The sequence below is a fragment of the Ostrinia furnacalis genome, unplaced genomic scaffold (genome assembly GCF_004193835.3).
Source record: "Ostrinia furnacalis isolate ACB-3 unplaced genomic scaffold, ASM419383v2 OfSCF2491, whole genome shotgun sequence".
NCBI classification, from domain to species: Eukaryota; Metazoa; Arthropoda; class Insecta; order Lepidoptera; family Crambidae; genus Ostrinia; species Ostrinia furnacalis.
In genome coordinates this window covers 1,632,928-1,654,565 of record NW_021132730.1, presented here as the reverse complement: position 1 = coordinate 1,654,565, position 21,638 = coordinate 1,632,928, and the positions used below count along the sequence as shown (strand labels likewise).

Sequence of the window (21,638 nt, the reverse complement as noted above, 5' to 3'; positions counted from 1 at the left end):
GTGGACGTCCTACAATGCGCTTTTCGTTACGTAGCCTCCCTGTTGCCCCATTGGCCGTCAGTTCTGCGTTTTTGTGATTACTTAATTTTTGTTTTAAACCTTATAAATGTGCCTATAGACAGATACCCGTGATTATACACGGCTCGGAAACGTGGATTTTTTGCACAGCGTGATATGCTCGGGTTTCTTTACGAAACCGTATCAGAAATTAGGAGATCCGTAAACGAACTAGTGGCTGACATAGCCCGACGGATCAGCAAGCTGAAGTGGCAATGGGCAGGGCACAGTAGTTCGCAGAACTGAGGCAGCAGGGTTCAAGTGGAGGTTACGTACCGGAAAGCGCATCGTAGGACGTCCACCTACAAAGTAGACCGACGACCTCATAAAGGTAAGCAGGAAGGTGCTGGATGCAGGCCGCTACCAAGCGGTCATTATGAAAATCATTGGGGTACAGGCCTATGTTCAGCAGTGGACGTCCTATGGCTGAAATGATGATGATGATGATGATAAAATGTTGCTTTATTTAAATTCCTACGCCAAAAATTATCCATTTGTATTTAATGCCACTATGCAGTCCTAGTTTAACTATTACGAGAAAAACTCATTTTTGCAGTTTTCATACTAGTTGCTATTCAAGTAGCCTTAAGATAAAAATAATACAGAATACATAGGCTTGTGATACTTTTTTAGAATTTCAATTAACCAAGGAAGTTTTTAAAGTAATGGGTACGATGGTCTTTCTACATTTTTTTTTACACGATGGCTGATCAAAAGTGCAAAACAGAATTAATTTTTCCTTCTTCACTGCAATTTCTTAAAATTTTCATACTTTTAAACTAGTTTGTGGAACTTTAATCTTTTCTTTTGATAGCCCAACTATCTTTTGTGATAAGGAAAAAAACTAGGTTGAAAAGTATCCTCATTTGTAGAAATGGCATGAGAAAAAGTAATCGCAGGTGGCAATTTTCTAAAAATGCACAAAAACTTAAAAATCTTGAAAACGGTGATATTTTTACTGGGGTCAAAATTGGACGTTAGGTAGACCATGGCGAGGCCTATCGAGGGTTACAGGGTTATCCATTGTTTTTGGGACACCCTGTAAATTGGTTGTTTCAATTGTTACAGAAATTACTTATGTCACAGGAGGTTGATCTATGATGGTTGTCACTTTGGGAAGCAATACACAAACTGATTTTATTCCAAGTGGGCCAAAAGGATTCAATTATGTAACTAATGAATTACAGAGCTGCAAATACACCAAAATCGCTGGAGACATAATAATGCAGTACAACAATGCCTTTAAGATGATATTGGGTGTCTCAGAGATGTTAGCAGCGTACCAAACTAATGCTTCGAAGCTATCAATCCTAAAAAAAATAAGCTCCCTGATGGGCAGAGTGAGGAACAGCATTCTAAAGAGATTAGCGGATTGTGTCACCGCACGAGCTTTTTTGTTCACTAAAAATGTTTGCATCAAAATTCATTCAGAAGTAATTTCTTGAAAGAGGCTCTATCCTCACGTTTCACTCGTTAATATTAGTAGGATATAATATGATAGGATTCGTAACTTCCAGGGGAGGTACAACTCCCCGGAAGTCAGTCGTCGCATGCTCAAACAGAGCGAGCCAGTCCGAAGCGGAGCCGCGAAACAATGTCTAGACCGTTTAGCCCGGACAATAACTCGCAGTTTCGTCCCAAATACTTTGGAGGATAAATTCAGGTTTTAGTGAGTACATCCTGTATATCTGAAAGGGAGAGCCTCACATAACCTACTGGTACCCCTGGACTAATGGGTGGGTATGCAATTTAATGCATTTCCTGACGAAAAATAAGAGATTTGTAATGTTGTCATTGGCGTACCGTTTCTTGTAGTGCCTCGGCGCGTGGTGCGCGTTGTGGCGGCGGCGCGCGTGCAGGCGAGCCGCGCCCGCGCCGCCCGACGCCTCGCTCGAACCAGAGCTGTCCGTCTCAGAGAACGCTGCAACCACAAGTACAAAGGGTGTAAACTTTGGGTTGATATGGCCATGAGAAGAATAAATAATAAATAAATAAATCTTTGGACAATTTCACACAGCGCCAGCTAGCCCCAAAGTAAGCAACTTAATGCTTGTGTTATGGGTGCTAGCTTAACGGATATACTACTTATATACTTTTTTTTTATTAAATACATACATATTATACATATTTACACCCAGACCCGTCACAGAAATTAAAATTCATCATTTCAATTTCTGACCGGCCGGGAATCGAACCCGGGACCTCTCGGCATAGTAGTCCGTTCTGAACCACTACACCAAACGGCCGACAAAGGATTATCGACAAGAGAAGAATTGAGTATTTAACACCAAAAATTCTAAAGCAAAACTTATAACACAATTCATTCTGGTCTTAATAACTCAATTAATTTAAAAACAACTGTAAATTATGATTTTTGGTTGCTTGTAATTAATAAAATGTTAGTCAATGAGGGTTTCCACGATTGAAATATCCGCCAGATGGCAATACGTAGACGCGAGGTCCAACATAACATTGACAGATATGTCAAAATCCACCAATCATGCAGCATTTGGACCTCGCGTCTACGTATTGCCATCTGGCGGATTTTTCAATCGCGAAAACCCTCATTGAGATGGCTAAATAGTGACGTCATCGGCTCGTATTGTGTTACAAAATGTATGGGATAGTCTCGTTTTGACAGTTTTATAGGGTATGTCAAATGATAGGGGGTGTCAAATACCCTATTGTAAGTATTGCAACACGAAAGATTAGTAACAAGTGTCCTTTATGTATCAAGCCCGCTTGCTTTACGCACAAAGTATAGAGACAACGTAGGACTCACCGCTCACGTACGATTATCATAATGATATCCAAAAGGAGCGTATGCCCTCTTTGGCTATATTTTGCTTAATAGCAAGGGAGGACTTTATCTTCATAGAGATATAGTAATATAAAATAATTATGTAACAAATATTTTTACTTACAAGGTTGATGCAACGGGGTTTTCTCGTGCCTCCGATGTCTCCTTAATCTCATCATTGACGGCGCTTCCATGTATTCGTTCGGTTCTTTTATCTGAAAAGATTTAAAATTTGAGATTCGTGCTCCTGCAGTGGACTTCAAATATCTGAACAGAGTAACTTGATTGTCAGTTGTTTTTGAAACGTCAAACGTCAGCGAGACTTCAGATTTGTATGCTCCGTCACGATAGATCTCCGTTCTTCTTCTTCCTCGGTCCGTCACTGATGAGGATCGCGACCACAGATAGTGTTCCTCCACAGACTGCGGTCATGAGCTGTGTGGACCGCACGATGCAAGCTCCCGCCCACCGTCTTCCTCACCGCGTCCGACCATCTCGTCGGTGCCGTGCCGAGCACGTCTGCCTTCCATTTGCCCCAAGATAATTTGTTTCTCCAGATAATGACTTGGAGACCGCATAATGTGTCCAAAGAAACAAAGGGTACGCTTTAGATCTCCGTTAGTCTGTAGATATTTACCTGAGCGTACTGCGCATCTAACTCTGTCTCCGAACTGACGCCAGAAGGATGGTGGTGGCCGCTCTGCTGACTGCTTGAGTGCGACCAGCCGGATCTCTGCGACTGAGGGTTAAGAGTTTATTGAGAATAGTTCTAAAAGTCATTACAATAAAGTCTATTATGCCTTTCTTAGGATATTTGTGAGTTGCAGATGATGTGATAAGGCAATTTGGAAGTAACTAAAATTATATTCTTTTAGAAAGTCGCAAAATAAAAATAAATACCATAAAGGACTCTTTACATCTTTACTAATATTATAAATGCGAAAGTAACTCTGTCTGTCTCTCTTTCACGCCTAAACCACTGAACCGATTTTGATGAAATTTGGCATAGAGATAGTTTGAGTCCCGGGAAAGGACATAGGATAGTGTTTATCCCGGTTTTTAAAACAGGAACGCGCGTGATAAAGTTTTTCTGTGACAGACAAAATTCCAAGCAGGCGAAGCCGCGGGCGGAAAGCTAGTATCTCTATATTTTAGGCCTTAGTAGTGCTTCACGACAAACATAGGTATGGCAGAGTTGATAGAAAGGAAGAGGAACAAAATTATCGGTGACATTTAGCAAGGGAAAATCTCTAAAATACCTTTCTTTCCCTGTGCGGAGGTCCGATCGTGATGTGCTGAAGGGCATCGCTCACCATCGTGTAGTTGTTCATGTCTAGTTTGCCGGGTTGCTGCAACAAATAAACAAAGCCTTGAGCGAGCAATTTTAAACATACATAAGTAAAATAAGACATAATAAGTTTAAACATACATAATCTTTTGTTACAACCAAAAGATCTACTGTTGCTAGACACCAGCCTTATTCGGTCTTTCTGTGATATTTATCAGATGATCAAATGATTTTAAATAAATAAATACTCATCATCATCATTTCAGCCATAGGACGTACTCTGCTGAACATAGGCCACCTCCAATGATATCCAGATGGTCCGGTTGGTAGCGGTCTGCCAACCAGTGCCTTCCTGCTACCTTTATGAGGTCTATCCACCTTGTGGGTGGACGTCCTACGCTGCACTTTCCTGTGCGTGGCTTCTGCTTCAGAATTCAGCCTGCTAATCGTCTTAATTAATACTTACGTGCACTTTTAGAGTCTGCGAATGGCGCGCCCGCGGCGGCGGCGGGTGCGGACGCGTGCGACCCGTCGTGAACGCGCGGTGCCCGTAACTGGCCGGCTGCCATAGTCCTCCGCCATCTGATCATAAAACAACGTTATATTGGGTCCAGGGTTCGATTCCCAGCGGGAGCAAACATACATTTGGGCATTAGAGAGACTTGTAACAAACACTACCACCAAATATCCCGTCTGATCATAGAATACCGCCGTTATATGTTATTGTAAACGCGCGGTGCCCGTATCTGGCCGGCTGCCAGTCTTCCGCCATCTGATCAAAAAACAACGTTATATTGGGTCCAGGGTTCGATTCCCAGCGGGAGCAAGCATACATTTGGGCATTAGAGAGACTTGTAAGAAACTACCACTAAATATCCCATCTGATTATAGAATGGTGACGTCATATGTTATTGTAAACGCGCGGTGCCCGTAACTAGCCGGCTGCCATAGTCCTCCGCCATCTACTCACAAAACAGCATTATATTTTCAACCGAGAGGTGTGATGGTGGGGTTCGATTCCTAACGGAAGCAAACACCCTTGGGTGTAGGAGCAACGGAATTAACGAAATGGGCTCCCCTCTGATCTACATCACTGGCGTTATATCTTCATAAGTCCCGTATTTGGTTCCCATCGGAGGCAAAATTTATTTACGTTTGATGGCAGCTAACTAACGGACTTCGCTAGCTACAGCCATTTAATCTATGTGTGTCGCCACAGCAATAATGTTAAAACAGCTGGAGCTGAAACGGAGGTAAGATAGCCAGTTCTTTTAGTGGTTAAGTAAAAATACCTTTGCTTTTGAGTTGAACAAATTAGGTTACATTCCCACCTCCAGTTCAAGTAATTTATTTAACTCTCTGATTTCCATGAATTTAATTAAATCAATTCTATCAATCTACAATGTCCATTATAATTTACAATGATACGAAAAAATCTGCATGCTGTTTTCTATCATAAAACTAATTATAAATTAATGTAACATGAACAAAAATAACAGAAATACAGTCAACCGTGCATGTTTGTACCTCTACCATAAAAACAGAAATTAACACAATTTTAGACATAAATAAATATCTATCTACAATTTCAGACGAACATGCAAAAATTATATAAATTGGCATCAACAACGCACAAAATGAAGACTTCTACTACCGATCCAATGGATTTTAAACCTTATACGGTTTAAAATCCATTGAGGACATTTGAGAATAGTGTCATTTTGTGTCAGGTTGATTTGTTGTCGACTATACATAAACGTAAAACTCTAAAACGTAATATCAAAAACATAAAATCAATATCCTTCAATAGATAATATTAAAACAGACGTTTTGACACACTACTTTAAAAAAAATACTTGACAAGTTAGTTCCTATAAAATTTGGATTTCGCTTGAAAACACGTCTGCTTTATGTACAACCAAATTACACTGACTTAATGACCCTGGTCGTACTAAGACTAATTTTAAAGCAAGCAGTCATAAACAAAACTATTGAAGGATACGCAATCTACACGCAAAACTGAACCATATCCGTGTGAAATAAGGTATGTATTCGCTGGTCATGCAGTCACCTGACTCGTGCGTGCTGAGGGAGTCCTCCGAACAGTTGAGATCCGCTGCGTTGCGCAAAACTTTATGTTTATATTTTGACAAAAATAACTAAGTTTTGTAATTACTGGTTTCAAAAATTAACTTGCGCAAAAATCATAACATAAATTTTTTGAATAAGTAAGTAAAGAACATTATTAAAATATGTTTAAGTCTGAAATTACTTTTTAAGTCGTTGAAATAAGTCCATTTTGTATCAGTGTGTAATAAGACGTTACGACTGGGTAGTCGTAAACGTCTTATTTCATAAGACTTGTTAGGGTTCTTTCAAATAAGACATTTTGATCTGGAGGTTAGCCATTCGTTTGCAGAATCGCATACGGAAAGTAATATTACAACTGCGTTGGAATAAAAATGACAATTAACAACGGTTATGCCCGTTTACATATAACAGGAATTATGTCACTTAAAAATTAGGAATTGATGGTGAAAACGGGCATCAGAGTCCGGTTTGCAAACGCACGATTAGCGTCTGTTCAAAACTACTAATTTGAAAGATCCTATTTCGTGTTTCACACTCTTTATAGTTATACTATAAAACAAAATAAATAATTGTAACTTACGTGATAGATCGGCGTGCATTCTGTGGTCCGGCGGCGCCGGTTCTGGAGGAGTGCTTGGCGGAGGGTATACGCTAAAACCTGGACAAGAAAACAAACACATTGTTGATGTGGATACTTTGTTTATCTTAGGGCTGATTCATCATTTCGGGTATTTTGGGAAGTAGGTCATTTTGACATGTATCCCATACTGAAACTGTCAATGTGCCAAACTTATTCTTCAGTTAATAGTTATCCGACGGAGGAAAAATCAGCCCTTACTCGATTAAACACAGAATTTTTTGTAATTCTTGATAACTTAGCTCAGAAACGGAGTTTCCACCAAAATGTAGAGAAGATAAGAGACGATATTCTATTTTAACACACAATACATACCTTAGGCCCAGTTTCCACCGATACGGAGCAGAGTGGAGAAATGTTTTGAACAACCAAACAAATGTCATTCAGATTAAATGTTTTGAACAACCAATCAGATGACATTCAGATAGAATGAAATCTGATTGGTTATTCAAGACATTTCTCTGCTCCGCTTTGGTGGAAATCCTAAGCCGATTCAAATGAAACTTGTATAACACTCCGCTTTATTGGAAACTGTACCTAAACATCAGCACAATAGAGATTAATTTACCTTTCAAAAACCCTCTATTCTTGTTGTTCATAGTGTCAGAGTATTCCGAATCGATGTCTGCGCGGGAGTCGGGACCGATCAGCAAGTCTAGGGAGTTGGTTAGCTTGTGATCCATCCTGCTGGAAAATATAAGTAGTATAAGTAAATTAAGTAGGTATTAATAACGTAAAAATGGCAAGAAAATTAGACCAAGAAATGTCACATATTTGATCAAAAATGTATGTGTTTTGTACTGTTAGCAAGAAATAAATCTTATATGCATAAATCTGGAATAAAACAGTGAAAACTCGCTTCACATTCTGTCGAAGCCCGCATGAGCAGTGCGTCACAACTTCTATCATTCAATACATCGTTACTTGAATCACAAATTTTATTATAATGTTATACAGTCGATAGCACATCAGACTATATTTCTTTCGTGCTGTCGTCTGCACTTGACACTGATTTAAAAAAGAATTTAAAAAAGAGAGATTCCCAGTCATGCAAAAAAACGTACTAATGATCAGTATGGTAAGAGTGTTTCATATTTTATTAGACACTGGCTGCAAACGGTACCATAAATTATAATAAAAATAAACTTTTTTAAAAACAAGCTTTTATTCTGAATTTCGAAAGTTTGTATCGCGCATGGATTTTATTCCTCTTTTTCTCTGTTTGCGTTACAAGCTTTCGAAATTCAGAATATAAGCTTGTTTTTAAAAAAGTTTATTTTTATTATAATTTTATTTTACACTTTTTAGTTATATCTTAATCTCAGGACCCTGGACGTTATCTAACACTAAAGTGCTCGAAAAGACAAATCCAACGAACCCAAACTCGATGAGTTTCCGCCGTTTTGTTTAGGAGTTCCTATGGCCACCTCCCGACTCCATCATCAGACCAGCTCAATGGTACCATAATATTGCATTGTCATCGGACTTACACATGTATGCAAAATTTCAGCTCAATAGGAAACCGGGAAGTGGGTCAATTTTAAGTTGCAAGATTTGACGACAGACACCAGACATGTGAAAGTAATAAAAAGCTTGTAAAATAGGAAAATCTCAGCCAAGCAATTAACGTACTTGTGATTAGCGTGATAAGAGTGACTTTACTAGGCTACAAGCAAACTAAAAAAAGATTATCAGCCAAGCAACAAAAAAAAAAGATACTCAGTCAAGCAATAAACGTACTTATGATCAGTATGATAAGAATGGTTCCTGGGCGGCGGCGCTGGGCGGGCGGCGGCGACATCGGGCAAGTTGTGGGCGTGTTTCTGTGGCTGTTCCATTCGGAAAGCTCGTTCGATCTCGCCTTTACGCTCCCATACTTCTTTGAAGAACGGCGTGTAGAATGCCGCTGTGGATAAAAGAAATAAAGTCAATTACACACAATTCACTTAGTGGTCTCGTACCCTAAATATTATATACGATTAAAAGATGATTTGTTACCACAATCATTCGGTACGAATACTATAGTCTATCCAATATAGCTTGATTAGAATGACGGCTGTCAAACGAATGTGACTAGTGCTGGGTATGTTTCGTACGGTTCACATAGATGTATCGATAAGTTTTCGAAAAAATGATAAAAAAAATGCACCCAATTTTTCTTCATATCTTTATTCATAAAAATGACAATTATGATTTAAATTTAAAGACAGTAAAATTTAAAATTCATGTCAAGGGTGTACAACCTAAGTCGTAGTCATTATCATCAGTGTTCTTCAGTGGTTTTTTCCTCTCGCTAGAGGGCGGTGGGCATCTCTTCTAGAGCAACGGTGCTATGAATACCCAAAAAAATACCGGTGATTGATTTCCGATGTTTGATTATTTAAGAATGAAATGTTTTTTGGTTTTTAATAGTGAACATTTAGCAAAAAGTATAACTTGACTTAAATATGTTAAAAAATAAGTTAGAAAAAAAAATTGTTAAATATGTTAAAAAATTAGTTTTAATTTAATATGAAATTTGTCGATATGTCCCAACACTAACATTTTTGTAACTCGAGATAACCTTGTAGAGACGTCGTTAATACTCTAGCTTGATTTTTATAATTTCGAATTACTACTTATTGGAGTAATTTAACGCTGCATTTACACGAAATTAACATTTTTATTCGAAGCACTGTCGTCGAAAATATTGTTTGTAGGTCAGACGTGAATTATTTCTTGTCCGCCAATATTTAGCTCTCATTGATCGCTACTACAAAGTTATGTCGTTACTTTTGATGGCAGCTGTCATTCTAATCAAGCTATATTGGATAGACTATAGGAGTACTGCTAGTACTCACAGTCCTTTTCGACGCACTGTAATGTATGTGGATGATGAAGACTCATCTCTGATAATAATCAGTGCCAGCATTTGGCACTACTAGCATAGAATAATAATAAGTACTACGTACAGAAGTTTTACTTCGCGAAGGTATTTAAAAAAATGTATGCTCAATGTCATTAACAATATGGTGTAATTTAGCCTGTCTCAAGAGTCAAGCACCATTTTGTTGACAAACGTCAGTGATCGGCACTGCGCCGAAGCTATAGGGCTGACTTCGGTAAAATGATGTGACGTGAGGTGCCAAACTGCGGAAAATGGCGGAGGAAATACATGATTTAGCATGAATTATCATGAATAATATTAACTACTTATTTACCTCTCAGTGTCTTGAGGCAACTTAAAAAAGTACATTGTGTTTTTATTATTATTTAGGCAGTTAAATATGTACTGCACAGTATTTAGTACACCATTTTCTTTATTTTCTTCCATCATACACAAGAATACGCGTGCGTGAGTGAATGTTCGCTCGTATGTGAGGCCTTGTCGAATAGTATCCTGTAGGTGGACCATCGTGCGTGTTTTGTTTTCGATGTAAACTCGCGGAGATGAACAGGCCTGCTACTAGTGCCTTGTAGTAGAGGTACTAGAGATGTATGTGACCAGGGTCTTTTATCGTAATAATTCGGTACTAGGTAATCCTTATCGCTCGCGCCTAATTATATTGCTGACGCGCTCGCACACTCACTGCGGGCGCGCGTCGCACAGTCGCGACAGCAACATAATTACGCGCGAGCGATAAGGATGGGTAGCTTGGGGTCATGGAATGAAATTCTACGTGATCGGCGACTAGATTATACTACTCACACAAGTGTGTGCGAGGCTGTCGGCGGTCGCGTTGTCGTCAGTGATGAGTGCATGCCCGACGTCGGTCCTGAAGGCGCTGCTAGTGCCACTAGTCCCACTGTTGCTACTAGTCCCACTAGTTGCTACTACACTACTAAAGTCCGGTCTCCGAGCACGTAGAATTTTGTCCAATGACCCCAAGCTACCCATCCTTATCGCTCGCGCGTAATTATGGCGCCCGTCGCACAGTCGCGACAGTAATATTACGCGCGAGCGATAAGAATGGGCAGCTTGGGGTTATTGGACGAAATTCTACGTGCTCGGCGATCGGACTATAGTGCCACTAGTCGCTGCAGTACTCACATTTATTCTCCGCGCTCGAGGTGTAAGTTGTGAAGTGTGCAGCGAGACGGTCGGCGGTCGCGTTGCCGTCGGTGATGAGTGCATGACCAACGTCGGTCCCGAAGGCGCTGCCACTAGTCCCACTAGTACTAGAATAGTTGCTTCACTAGAAGGCGCTGCTATAGCCACTAGTCCCACTAGTTACTCCAATACTCACACTTGTTCTCCGCGCTCGATGTGTAAGTTGTGAAGTGTGCAGCGAGGCGGTCGGCGGTCGCGTTGCCGTCGGTGATGAGTGCATGCCCGACGTCGGTCCCGAAGGCGCTGCCACTAGTCCCACTAGTACTAGAAGGCGCTGCTAGTGCCACTAGTCCCGCTAGTTACTCCAATACTCACACTTGTTCTCCGCGCTCGAGATGTAAGTTGTGAAGTGTGCAGCGAGGCGGTCGGCGGTCGCGTTGTCGTCAGTGATGAGTGCATGCCCGACGTCGGTCCTGAAGGCGCTGCTAGTGCCACTAGTCCCACTGTTGCTACTAGTCCCACTAGTTGCTACTACACTACTAAAGTCCGGTCTCCGAGCACGTAGAATTTTGTCCAATGTCCCCAAGCTACCCATCCTTATCGCTCGCGCGTAATTATGGCGCCCGTCGCACAGTCGCGACAGTAATATTACGCGCGAGCGATAAGAATGGGCAGCTTGGGGTCATTGGACGAAATTCTATGTGCTCGGCGACCGGCCTATAGTGCCACTAGTCGCTGCAGTACTCACATTTATTCTCCGCGCTCGATGTGTAAGTTGTGAAGTGTGCAGCGAGACGGTCGGCGGTCGCGTTGCCGTCGGTGATGAGAGCATGCCCGACGTCGGTCCCGAAGGCGCTGCCACTAGTCCCACTAGTTCTAGAATAGTTGCTTCACTAGAAGGCGCTGCTATAGCCACTAGTCCCACTAGTTACTCCAGTACTCACACTTGTTCTCCGCGCTCGAGGTGTAAGTTGTGAAGTGTGCGGCGAGGCGGTCGGCGGTCGCGTTGCCGTCGGTGATGAGTGCATGCCCGACGTCGGTCCCGAAGACGCTGCTAGTACCACTAGTCCCACTAGTTACTTTAGTACTAGAAGGCGCTGCTAGTACCTCTAGTCCCGCTAGTCACTCTAGTAATAGAAAGCGCTGCTAGCGCCACTAGTCCCACTAGTTGTTCTAGTACTAGAATGCGCTGCTAGCGCCACTAGTTTCACTACTGTATTCAGTACTAGTACCCTTGTACTACTAGTTTATCTCTAGTACTCACACTTGTTTTCCGCGCTCGAGGTGTAGGTTGTGAAGTGAGCGGCGAGGCGGTCGGCGGTCGCGTTGCCGTCGGTGATGAGCGCATGTCCGACGTCGGTCCGGAAGACGCTGCTAGTGCCAGTAGCCCCGCTAGTTACTTTAGTGCTCACACTGAAGGCGCTGCTAGTGCCACTAGCCCCGCTAGTTACTTTAGTGCTCACACTGAAGGCGCTGCTAATGCCACTAGTCTCGCTAGTTGCTCTAGTACTAGAAGGCGCTGCTAGTGCCACTAGTTCCTCTAGTCGCTGCTGTACTCACACTTGTTCTGTCCCGGGGAAGGCGCTGCTAGCTAGTCTCTCTAGTCTCTAGTACTACTAGTCCCGCTAGTTTCTCTAGTACTAGAAGGCGCTGCTAGTGCCACTAGTCCCGCTAGTCGCTGCAGTACTCACATTTGTTGTCAATACAGTTGACGAAGACTAGCTTTTATGTTTCGCTGCAATAATTTGGTACTAGTACTACTAGTCCCACTAGTTGCTACTACACTACTACTACTCACACTTGTTCTCCGCGCTCGAGGTGTAAGTTGTGAAGTGTGCAGCGAGGCGGTCGGCGGTCGCGTTGCCGTCGGTGATGAGCGCATGCCCGACGTCGGTCCCGAAGGCGCTGCTAGTGCCACTAGTCCCACTGTTGCTACTAGTCCCACTGGTTGCTACTACACTACTAAAGTCCGGTCTCCGAGCACGTAGAATTTTGTCCAATGACCCCAAGCTACCCATCCTTATCGCTCGCGCGTAATTATGGCGCCCGTCGTCAGTAATATTACGCGCGAACGATAAGAATGGGCAGCTTGGGGTTATTGGACGAAATTCTATGTGCTCGGCGACCGGACTATAGTGCCACTAGGTGCTGAAGTACTCACACTTATTCTCCGCGCTCGAGGTGTAAGTTGTGAAGTGAGCGGCGAGGCGGTCGGCGGTCGCGTTGCCGTCGGTGATGAGTGCATGCCCGACGTCGGTCCCGAAGGCGCTGCTAGTGCCACTAGTCCCACTAGTCACTCTAGTAATAGAAAGCGCTGCTAGCGCCACTAGTCCCACTAGTTGTTCTAGTACTAGAATGCGCTGCTAGCGCCACTAGTTTCACTACTGTATTCAGTACTAGTACCCTAGTACTACTAGTTAATCTCTAGTACTCACACTTGTTTTCCGCGCTCGATGTGTAAGTTGTGAAGTGTGCAGCGAGACGGTCGGCGGTCGCGTTGCCGTCGGTGATGAGTGCATGCCCGACGTCGGTCCCGAAGGCGCTGCTAGTGCCACTAGTCCCACTAGTCACTCTAGTAATAGAAAGCGCTGCTAGCGCCACTAGTCCCACTAGTTGTTCTAGTACTAGAATGCGCTGCTAGCGCCACTAGTTTCACTACTGTATTCAGTACTAGTACCCTAGTACTACTAGTTAATCTCTAGTACTCACACTTGTTTTCCGCGCTCGATGTGTAAGTTGTGAAGTGTGCAGCGAGACGGTCGGCGGTCGCGTTGCCGTCGGTGATGAGTGCATGCCCGACGTCGGTCCCGAAGGCGCTGCTAGTGCCACTAGTCCCACTAGTCACTCTAGTAATAGAAAGCGCTGCTAGCGCCACTAGTCCCACTAGTTGTTCTAGTACTAGAATGCGCTGCTAGCGCCACTAGTTTCACTACTGTATTCAGTACTAGTACCCTAGTACTACTAGTTAATCTCTAGTACTCACACTTGTTTTCCGCGCTCGATGTGTAAGTTGTGAAGTGTGCAGCGAGACGGTCGGCGGTCGCGTTGCCGTCGGTGATGAGTGCATGCCCGACGTCGGTCCCGAAGGCGCTGCTAGTGCCACTAGTCCCACTAGTCACTCTAGTAATAGAAAGCGCTGCTAGCGCCACTAGTCCCACTAGTTGTTCTAGTACTAGAATGCGCTGCTAGCGCCACTAGTTTCACTACTGTATTCAGTACTAGTACCCTAGTACTACTAGTTTATCTCTAGTACTCACACTTGTTCTCCGCGCTCGATGTGTAAGTTGTGAAGTGTGCAGCGAGACGGTCGGCGGTCGCGTTGCCGTCGGTGATGAGCGCATGACCAACGTCGGTCCCGAAGAAGGCACTGGCTGCAGAGCCGCCGCCGTCGGTCACGGCTACCATTTGGATGGGTAGGTTCGGGATGTTCATTGAGAATGCGCTGGAAGTGAAGTTGAAGTTGATTTTTGCAGAAAAACAAGCGACAGTAGACAGATAATAATACAGCAACTTATCCTTCAATACTAAATATCAATAGTTTATTGGATTATAAAAAACTATGATTTATAACTACCGGCCGTCCGTGACTTCCTACGCGTGGACCCCGTTTTACCCCTTTAGGAGTCGAATTTTGCAAAATCCCGTCTTAGTGAGCACCTACGTTCTAAAAGGAACCCCCATGCAAGATTTGAGACTCCTAGCACTTGTAGTTTTTGAGATTTCGTGATGAGTGAGTGAGTCAGTCAGTGACCTTTCGCTTTTATATAGTTCTATGTATAATGTAAGCATAAGTTCCTGGATCTACGATTGGTTTGATTTCATAAGTGCCACTTGTGGTCTAAACTGAATAAATATTTTTGATTTTGATTTTTTTGATTTTTGATTTTGATATCCCGCGATACAAAATAGTTTCATATAAATACGAGTAAATAAATAAGAATAAGTAAGTTAGGAAGTTTTATGAATACCACGGTGAAATTAGTGTGAATGAAACTTACTTCAACGTAGCTAAGCTAGCCTTCCTCTTGGCTGAATATATTAGTATGAAACCATGTATTAGCTCTTCTCTAAACTGCGTCGCGCCGTGAAAACTTGATATTATGACCTGAAAATAAATACATAAAATTAGTCTTATTACATTGAGTCATTTAAAATGTCCTGATAACCAATTCAATATTCATTTTGCTATTTTAAGTACCTAAATGAGTAATTTATTATCTTCTATACTGTGCCTTCACCTGAAGTCTGAAAGGCTTCGTTTGCAACTAACGCCAGTATTCACAAACATTACTATGAGGTCTCACAGTGGGCGTGGACGCACAGGGTCTCACACGAACCAATCACAGAGCTCTATTCAACGCTGTGCGTTCGATTTGCTGCTCCACTTAAGCATAATTTGTGAATACGGGCGTAAGTCCTTTCTTATATTTGCGCGTTCGATAGTACTATCCAGCCAACTGTGTGCTTACCATGAGTTTACGTTACGTGTGCTCGCTAGCGACTGCGTAAAAAAATGACATTAATTGTATGACATATTGTGCAGCGCCCCTAGCGGCTACTTTCAAGAAACAAAATCTCCATAGAGATTTTTGACGTTTTCGCTAGCGAGCACACCTAACGTAAACTCATGGTAAGTACACTGATTACAGCTTTACATTCAAATCATATTCAGTGATCGAACCAGCTTCGATATGGATCCGCTACGTTAGGTTGACGCCTAATTGACGGCGAAGTGACGAGAAGTTTCGCGTTGTTATTTGTACTATGACCTGTATCCAGGCCAAGATAGTTGTCTTCCCTCACTCACCTCGACCTTCCGCTTGGAGTCGCCCAGGAAGGTCTCGATGACGATGGAGCGGTCGCCGGTGAGGAAGCACGCCTTGTGCAGCAGTAGCGGGCTCAGCACCCGCTCGGGCGAGTACGGGTCGTCGCAGAACATGCACACCATTATCCTGCATCAAAATAAATAGTTTTATTTGAGTTCCGTAAGGCCCAGAACACACGGTGAAACGTAATTGCAACGAAACTGCAACTTAGATGCAATTCAAAAGTAACTAGAAGTGGCAGTTTTGTTGCAATTGCGTTTCACCGTGTGTTCTGGGCCTAAGTCGTGGCCTCTCACTATAGGCCTTATGCAGAAGCTCAAAGTTACACAGCGAGCTATGGAAAGGGCTATGCTCAGTTCTTTACGATATCGAATCAGAAATGAGGAGACCCGTAAATGAACTGAAGTATGTTCTGGAGTGGAGACCGCGTACCGGAAAACGCAGCGTGGGACGTCCACTCATAAGGTGGACCGACGACGTCATAAAGGTAGCAGAAAGGCGCTGAACGCAGGCCGCTACCAACCGATCAACATGGAAATCATTGGGGCAGATCTATGTTCAGCAATAGACGTCCTATGGCCGAAATGATGATGATGATGAAGGTAACTATCCAGATTCAACTTCTGAGTAATGGACATCTTAAAAGATTGAAATAAAATCAACAGAGAGAGACAACGATAGACCGCTTACTTTAGGCACTAATAAACTGTATAGATGAACTCATAAAGGTTGCAGAAAGGCGCTGAATGCAAGCCGCTGCCAACAGGCCAATCTGAAAATCATTGGGGTAGGCCAATGTTCAGCAGTGGACGTCCTATGACATACTCCTTCTTTGTCCAGGTGTAGAGATACACTCACCGTATATCCGAGTCGAAGCACACAATGAGGTCTCTGTACAGATGTGCGTAGCTCGCCTTCTCTCTGTTAGCTCGGATGAGCTCTTGTATCGCGTCTGACGTCAGAGCTTCAGTGCCCAGCTCGTTGACAGACGCCTCCATGTATGAGCAGTGGAGACTGCAATAGAAAAAAAGGAATATTCAGACGACAGCACGACAAATACTGTGGTACTGATGTGCTTGAAATAGGTACTATTTTGCAATGAGAATAAAATTCTGATTGTTTTTTTTATGCATAACAAGGCAGGTATTTGACCACAATGTGCGACTGTACAATAACAGATATTTTTATAGCTTCACTGCAGGTGACTTCATCATTTAAGTATACAGGTTGACAGGGAAACTCGACCTATTCCTTGATAAGGGTTATTCCAGAGATCATTAGAACCGTCACCACCGTTCACTGGACTTAATTTGTTGGTAATGACCTTTAGTAGTATTCCTCCATTCCAGGAATAAGTCGAGTTTCCCTGTCACCCTGTATTCGTAAGAATGCATATACACAGCATTGAGACCACTCATAAACGTATATCAATTAACTGCATTTGTGTCGAAACATCTTTTGTAAGTGATCATTATACTTATGTAGGGGCTTTTATTTAGCAATAGAGAAGGTAACGCTATTAAAAACTTACTTGTCGGCAAGATTTTGTCCCTCCTCCTGTAATCTGGCAAGTTCCTTCTTATCCATACCTTCGTCTTGGACGAACATCACCACCAATGGCAAACCCTGGAAATAAACATATTTTATATCATTGATACAACAGTAACATAAGAAAAGATACGTAAAATTCTCTCACGCATATTATCCCTCTTTAGAGGAACAGAAATTATAACATTATATTTATGACATTGAAATCGTCACCCACAAGGTGGACTGACGACCTCATAAAGGTAGCAGGAAGGCGCTGGATGCAGACCGCTACCAACCGGTCTTTATGGAAATTATTGGGGGAGGTCTATGTTCAGCAGTGGATGTCCTATGGCTGAAATGATGATGATGATAATCTATGAAATACATACTTGAAATGGAAGCTTGTCTTCCTGCTCCAAACTGGATAGAAGGGTCTTTTCGGCGCAGCCTCGAATGTATTCGAACGACTCCTGGTCTTGGTAAACGCAGAAGTAGCCTGGAAACAAAATAATCTATACTACCTAATATCTATTTATTTGAATTTATTATTATTTGAAATAAACTATTCTATTCTACTTCTATTATAAATGCGAAAGTAACTCTGCCTGTCTTGCTTTCACGCCTAAACCACTGAACCGATTTTGATGAAATTTAGCATAGAGATAGTTTGAATCCCGGGAAAGGACAGGATAGTTTTTATCCCGGTTTTTTAAACAGGACAACGGTCCTAAAATGGATCTGAAGTCACAACTTACCGTTGGGAGCGAACTCATCGATAGCAGTAGTGTCAGCACTGAAGTCATCGGTCCGTACTCGTTGCTCCACACGCCACGTGAGCCCTTGCACGCTGACGCGCCGTTCTGAGTCGCAGCCGGCTAGCAGGCGTTTGCCGAACTCGCCTGCTATGCCTTCCACCTGACGAATTCAAAGTTATAGTCATAAGTTATTTATTTATTGCAATTAGACTTATTCAGCCACTGCTTCGGAAAAATACTTAATCATAATTATCTTTTTACAGCTGGAAAACTACCAAATTTTAAATGGTCTGAACAACTTTTGTAGATTTTGAATTCAAGGATTTACATCTACGTATAATATGGTATCAATTTCCGTGATAAAGACATATAAGTGTAATATGTCGTCCATTTTCGTGATATACAAAATGGATAAACATTTTTAGAGCTTAGAAAAAAGCTTCGTTGCAGAACTCAGGTAGGAAGTCCCTGATCTAGTCTTAATTTTTGTGGTTTCCCATTTTGATGTGGCTTATTTCTTCAATGTATTCATATGTGTTATGTTATGTCATTGTACTCACCCCTAATATGATAACGTTGATCTGGTTAGAATCGGTGGTAAGCGCCCACGGCGCCGCCGGCGGCCCGGCGTGGCACTGAGACTCCCCAGTGGACGTCAAAGACCTAAAAAAAGATACGAACAAACTTAAAACCATTCTACTTGAAGTCTTTTTGCAATTTGTGGATTGTTACTAGGCTTGTGTAGTACATGTACTATGTACTAATAGGAAGCAATTCCTTTAAGTGAACAAGAACGAATTATTCCTTTTTGGTCCTGCAAATCGGTCTTTTAGTTCACTTTAGTACAGCCGATCACGAATGAATAGGTGTAAACGAGACGTGAAATTGGTGACAAGCGCGCGCGAGTGAGATGGATTCGGCTCTGTGAGTGTGTTGCGAGTATTTTGCGACATTGTGCTTTAAGGTGATAGTAATAAAGACGTTTTTCGTCCGATTTGATTAAAAAATCGATGTACTAAAATGAACTAATAGTGCTAGAATGAGACGTGAGATTAATGACATGTGAGCGCGAGTGAGATGGGTACGGCTCTGTAACTCTGTTGCGAGTATATTTCGATATTGGGCCATAAATACATAGGAATAAATACTTTTTTCGTTCGATCTACCTAATAGAATCAGTGTACTAAAATTAACTAATAGTACTAGAAGACCAAACTAGTTCATTTGACCGATTGTACTAGTTCGGAGCGATCCGTTCAGTATCCGAGTAAGAACAAGCCTAGTTGTTACAATTATTTTCACCACCCTTGGTGTCAGATTTGGTTGTGTATAACAAAACAATGCTTAAAACTCAAGTCACAGTCACATGCCCGTATTTACAAACGATGCTTACTTATGTGAAGCAGCAAATCGACCGCACAGCGTTGAATACAGCTCTGTGTGATCCTGTGTATCCACGCGCACTATGAGACCTCATAGTAATGTTTGTGAATACGGGCGTCCGGATATTCTATTTATTGGTATAAATTATGAAATTTAATCAATCAGCCTGAATCGAGTTTAGAGCGACAATATATCTGTAATGAGCAGCTATTCTGTAATGAGCAGCCATAGGCGTATGACATGGCTCAATCGGACACATAACTTGCTTTCTGAACCAAGAGGTAGTAAGACTAATTCTTATTGATTTTAGGAGTTGAAAGTGGCAAAATAATTTGGTAATTGTTTACTGCCATCTAATCAAATCAAGTTAAATCATTTACTGTTACAGATATTTGGATACAGAATAAAAACTTTATCTTACTATCCATAGATTATTGTCCCTTCTTTTTAATGGCAAAACCCTTTGTTACTGATCGCTGTAATGATTTCTGCCTACTGTCATGCAAGTTTTAACTTCAAAATACTTTTCCTAAAGAACTTGAATTCTGTCAGTATATTCAGTACCAACTTAGACCCTTTTCAGGGCGCTTGTACACGTCTCAAATTATAGCTTGCCCTAACACCACTTGAATCAAATATCAAATCATCAACATACCCAACCCTAGTGTTGAGGATGACCGGCAACGTCGCGTCCAAACAGTTAGATCCTGCGGGACAGTGTTCCCTCATCGGGCAGTGCACGAAGCCTAGATGCTGGAACAGCATCAGCTTGCGGTCCTGCTCCATGCGGTCCAGCATCTTGTATCTGGAAGGGGAAATGGGGTAAGACATCCGGCTCGAAGGACCATTTAAAAATTTAAATCATCAGCATGCGGTTTTGCTTCATGCAATAATAGAATTTTGTAGATAGAAGGGGAAATTGATATATTTTCATGAAAAACATCACCTTGCAGGTCCAGCACTTGTATCTGGAAGACGATTTGAGATAAGAATCCGGCTCGGAGGACCACTAATTTTCGAACACGATTTAGCTCCTTTACTTCGGTACTTAAATAGAGTTACTTTAATATTTTCAAAGTTCAGTGATTTAGGCGTGTAAATGACAGAAAAAGTTACCCTTATCATCTTACTCAGCTTTATGACACAGGAAGATCTAATTAAGTCTCAGAGTTTTTTGTTTGGAGATATGTCAGATTTTGAATAATTTGTGTGCCAAATAACAATTTCTTTCTTTCTTACATCGTCGTCGTCGTCGTTTCAGCCGAAAGACGTCCACTGCTGGACAAAGGCCTCCCCCAAGGATTTCCACAAATACCGGTCCTGCGCCGCTTGCATCCAGGTACTTCCCGCGACCTTCACCAGATCGTCGGTCCACATAATAAGGTCTTTCTTACATAATATAATATTGTGTATTACCTGGAGTCATCCTGCAACACGTCGGTGATCTCCTTGATGTCCTCCTGGGTGATGGTTCCCGTCGGCGATATGCTCTTGAAGTGGTAAAACAAGTCTGCGTGCTCTAACAGTAGTTCCTGCAAAAGATAGCGTAGTTTAATATTGTTCTTTGATGCTATCCCGAAACATAGGTAGCCTAGATAAGCAACCTATGTTTCGGGATTAAATCAAACGGATGTTTGAGAGGCATAAAAGACACGTTTTTATGTTGGTAAAGAATACATCTTCGACTTACTATAGATCACTTCTAACATTAATATGCAAACAAATACACACCCTATTCCATCACCTGTGGGTTATAATTCGCCCTATTGTTGCTTCTGTAGATCCGCTGCTGTGGAATAGACAAATATACTCCCTATCCCGCTCAGACGAAGGTTGTTTTTGGCCCACTTCTTTAAAGTATCTGCTCTGTTATTAGTTACTGGCTCTAATTCTTCTGGTTTGTCCATAAATCATACAATAATACACTCCCCATCGTCTCACATTGAGGTTATGTTTGTCCTGCCTTTGTAACTACCTTTTGCGCTTGTCCTTCATAGACCATTTTTACTGGTTTGTCCATCAACCTACAAACAATAATACGGTTCTATATTGGCTCACATAAAATTCTAAATCCTATTCTTTGTCTTACTACCGATTTGTGTTCATAATAATCTCTCTTCATAATTTTATTTTTCATACTTTTTTTATTCATACATTTTTATTACTACCATCGGAGCTCATAACAATTAGTAATCATAATTTTTATATCAATACTGTTACTACCAAGAACCATTTAAAACA

At 42.0% G+C, this 21,638-nt stretch overlaps 1 protein-coding gene across 1 annotated transcript in view; it reads right to left on the bottom strand.

Annotated features, from left to right (window-relative positions):
• LOC114355711 (rho GTPase-activating protein 190-like) overlaps positions 1 to 21,399 on the bottom strand; it is a 35,736-nt gene extending 14,337 nt beyond the window's left edge. The window contains exons 1-20 of the mRNA XM_028308682.1: positions 21,373 to 21,399; positions 20,814 to 20,929; positions 20,053 to 20,202; positions 18,575 to 18,677; positions 18,015 to 18,174; positions 17,649 to 17,755; positions 17,261 to 17,355; positions 16,588 to 16,743; positions 15,711 to 15,855; positions 14,902 to 15,008; positions 14,161 to 14,345; positions 8,614 to 8,779; positions 7,442 to 7,560; positions 6,817 to 6,894; positions 6,217 to 6,261; positions 4,612 to 4,727; positions 4,117 to 4,206; positions 3,495 to 3,596; positions 2,982 to 3,072; positions 1,861 to 1,978 (exon numbers count right to left, since the gene is read on the bottom strand). Coding sequence (XP_028164483.1) covers positions 1,861 to 1,978; positions 2,982 to 3,072; positions 3,495 to 3,596; positions 4,117 to 4,206; positions 4,612 to 4,727; positions 6,217 to 6,261; positions 6,817 to 6,894; positions 7,442 to 7,560; positions 8,614 to 8,779; positions 14,161 to 14,345; positions 14,902 to 15,008; positions 15,711 to 15,855; positions 16,588 to 16,743; positions 17,261 to 17,355; positions 17,649 to 17,755; positions 18,015 to 18,174; positions 18,575 to 18,677; positions 20,053 to 20,202; positions 20,814 to 20,929; positions 21,373 to 21,399 — 2,276 coding nt within the window. The remainder of the gene's footprint in view (positions 1 to 1,860; positions 1,979 to 2,981; positions 3,073 to 3,494; positions 3,597 to 4,116; positions 4,207 to 4,611; positions 4,728 to 6,216; positions 6,262 to 6,816; positions 6,895 to 7,441; positions 7,561 to 8,613; positions 8,780 to 14,160; positions 14,346 to 14,901; positions 15,009 to 15,710; positions 15,856 to 16,587; positions 16,744 to 17,260; positions 17,356 to 17,648; positions 17,756 to 18,014; positions 18,175 to 18,574; positions 18,678 to 20,052; positions 20,203 to 20,813; positions 20,930 to 21,372) is intronic.
• Between the last annotated feature and the right edge of the window lie 239 nt (positions 21,400 to 21,638).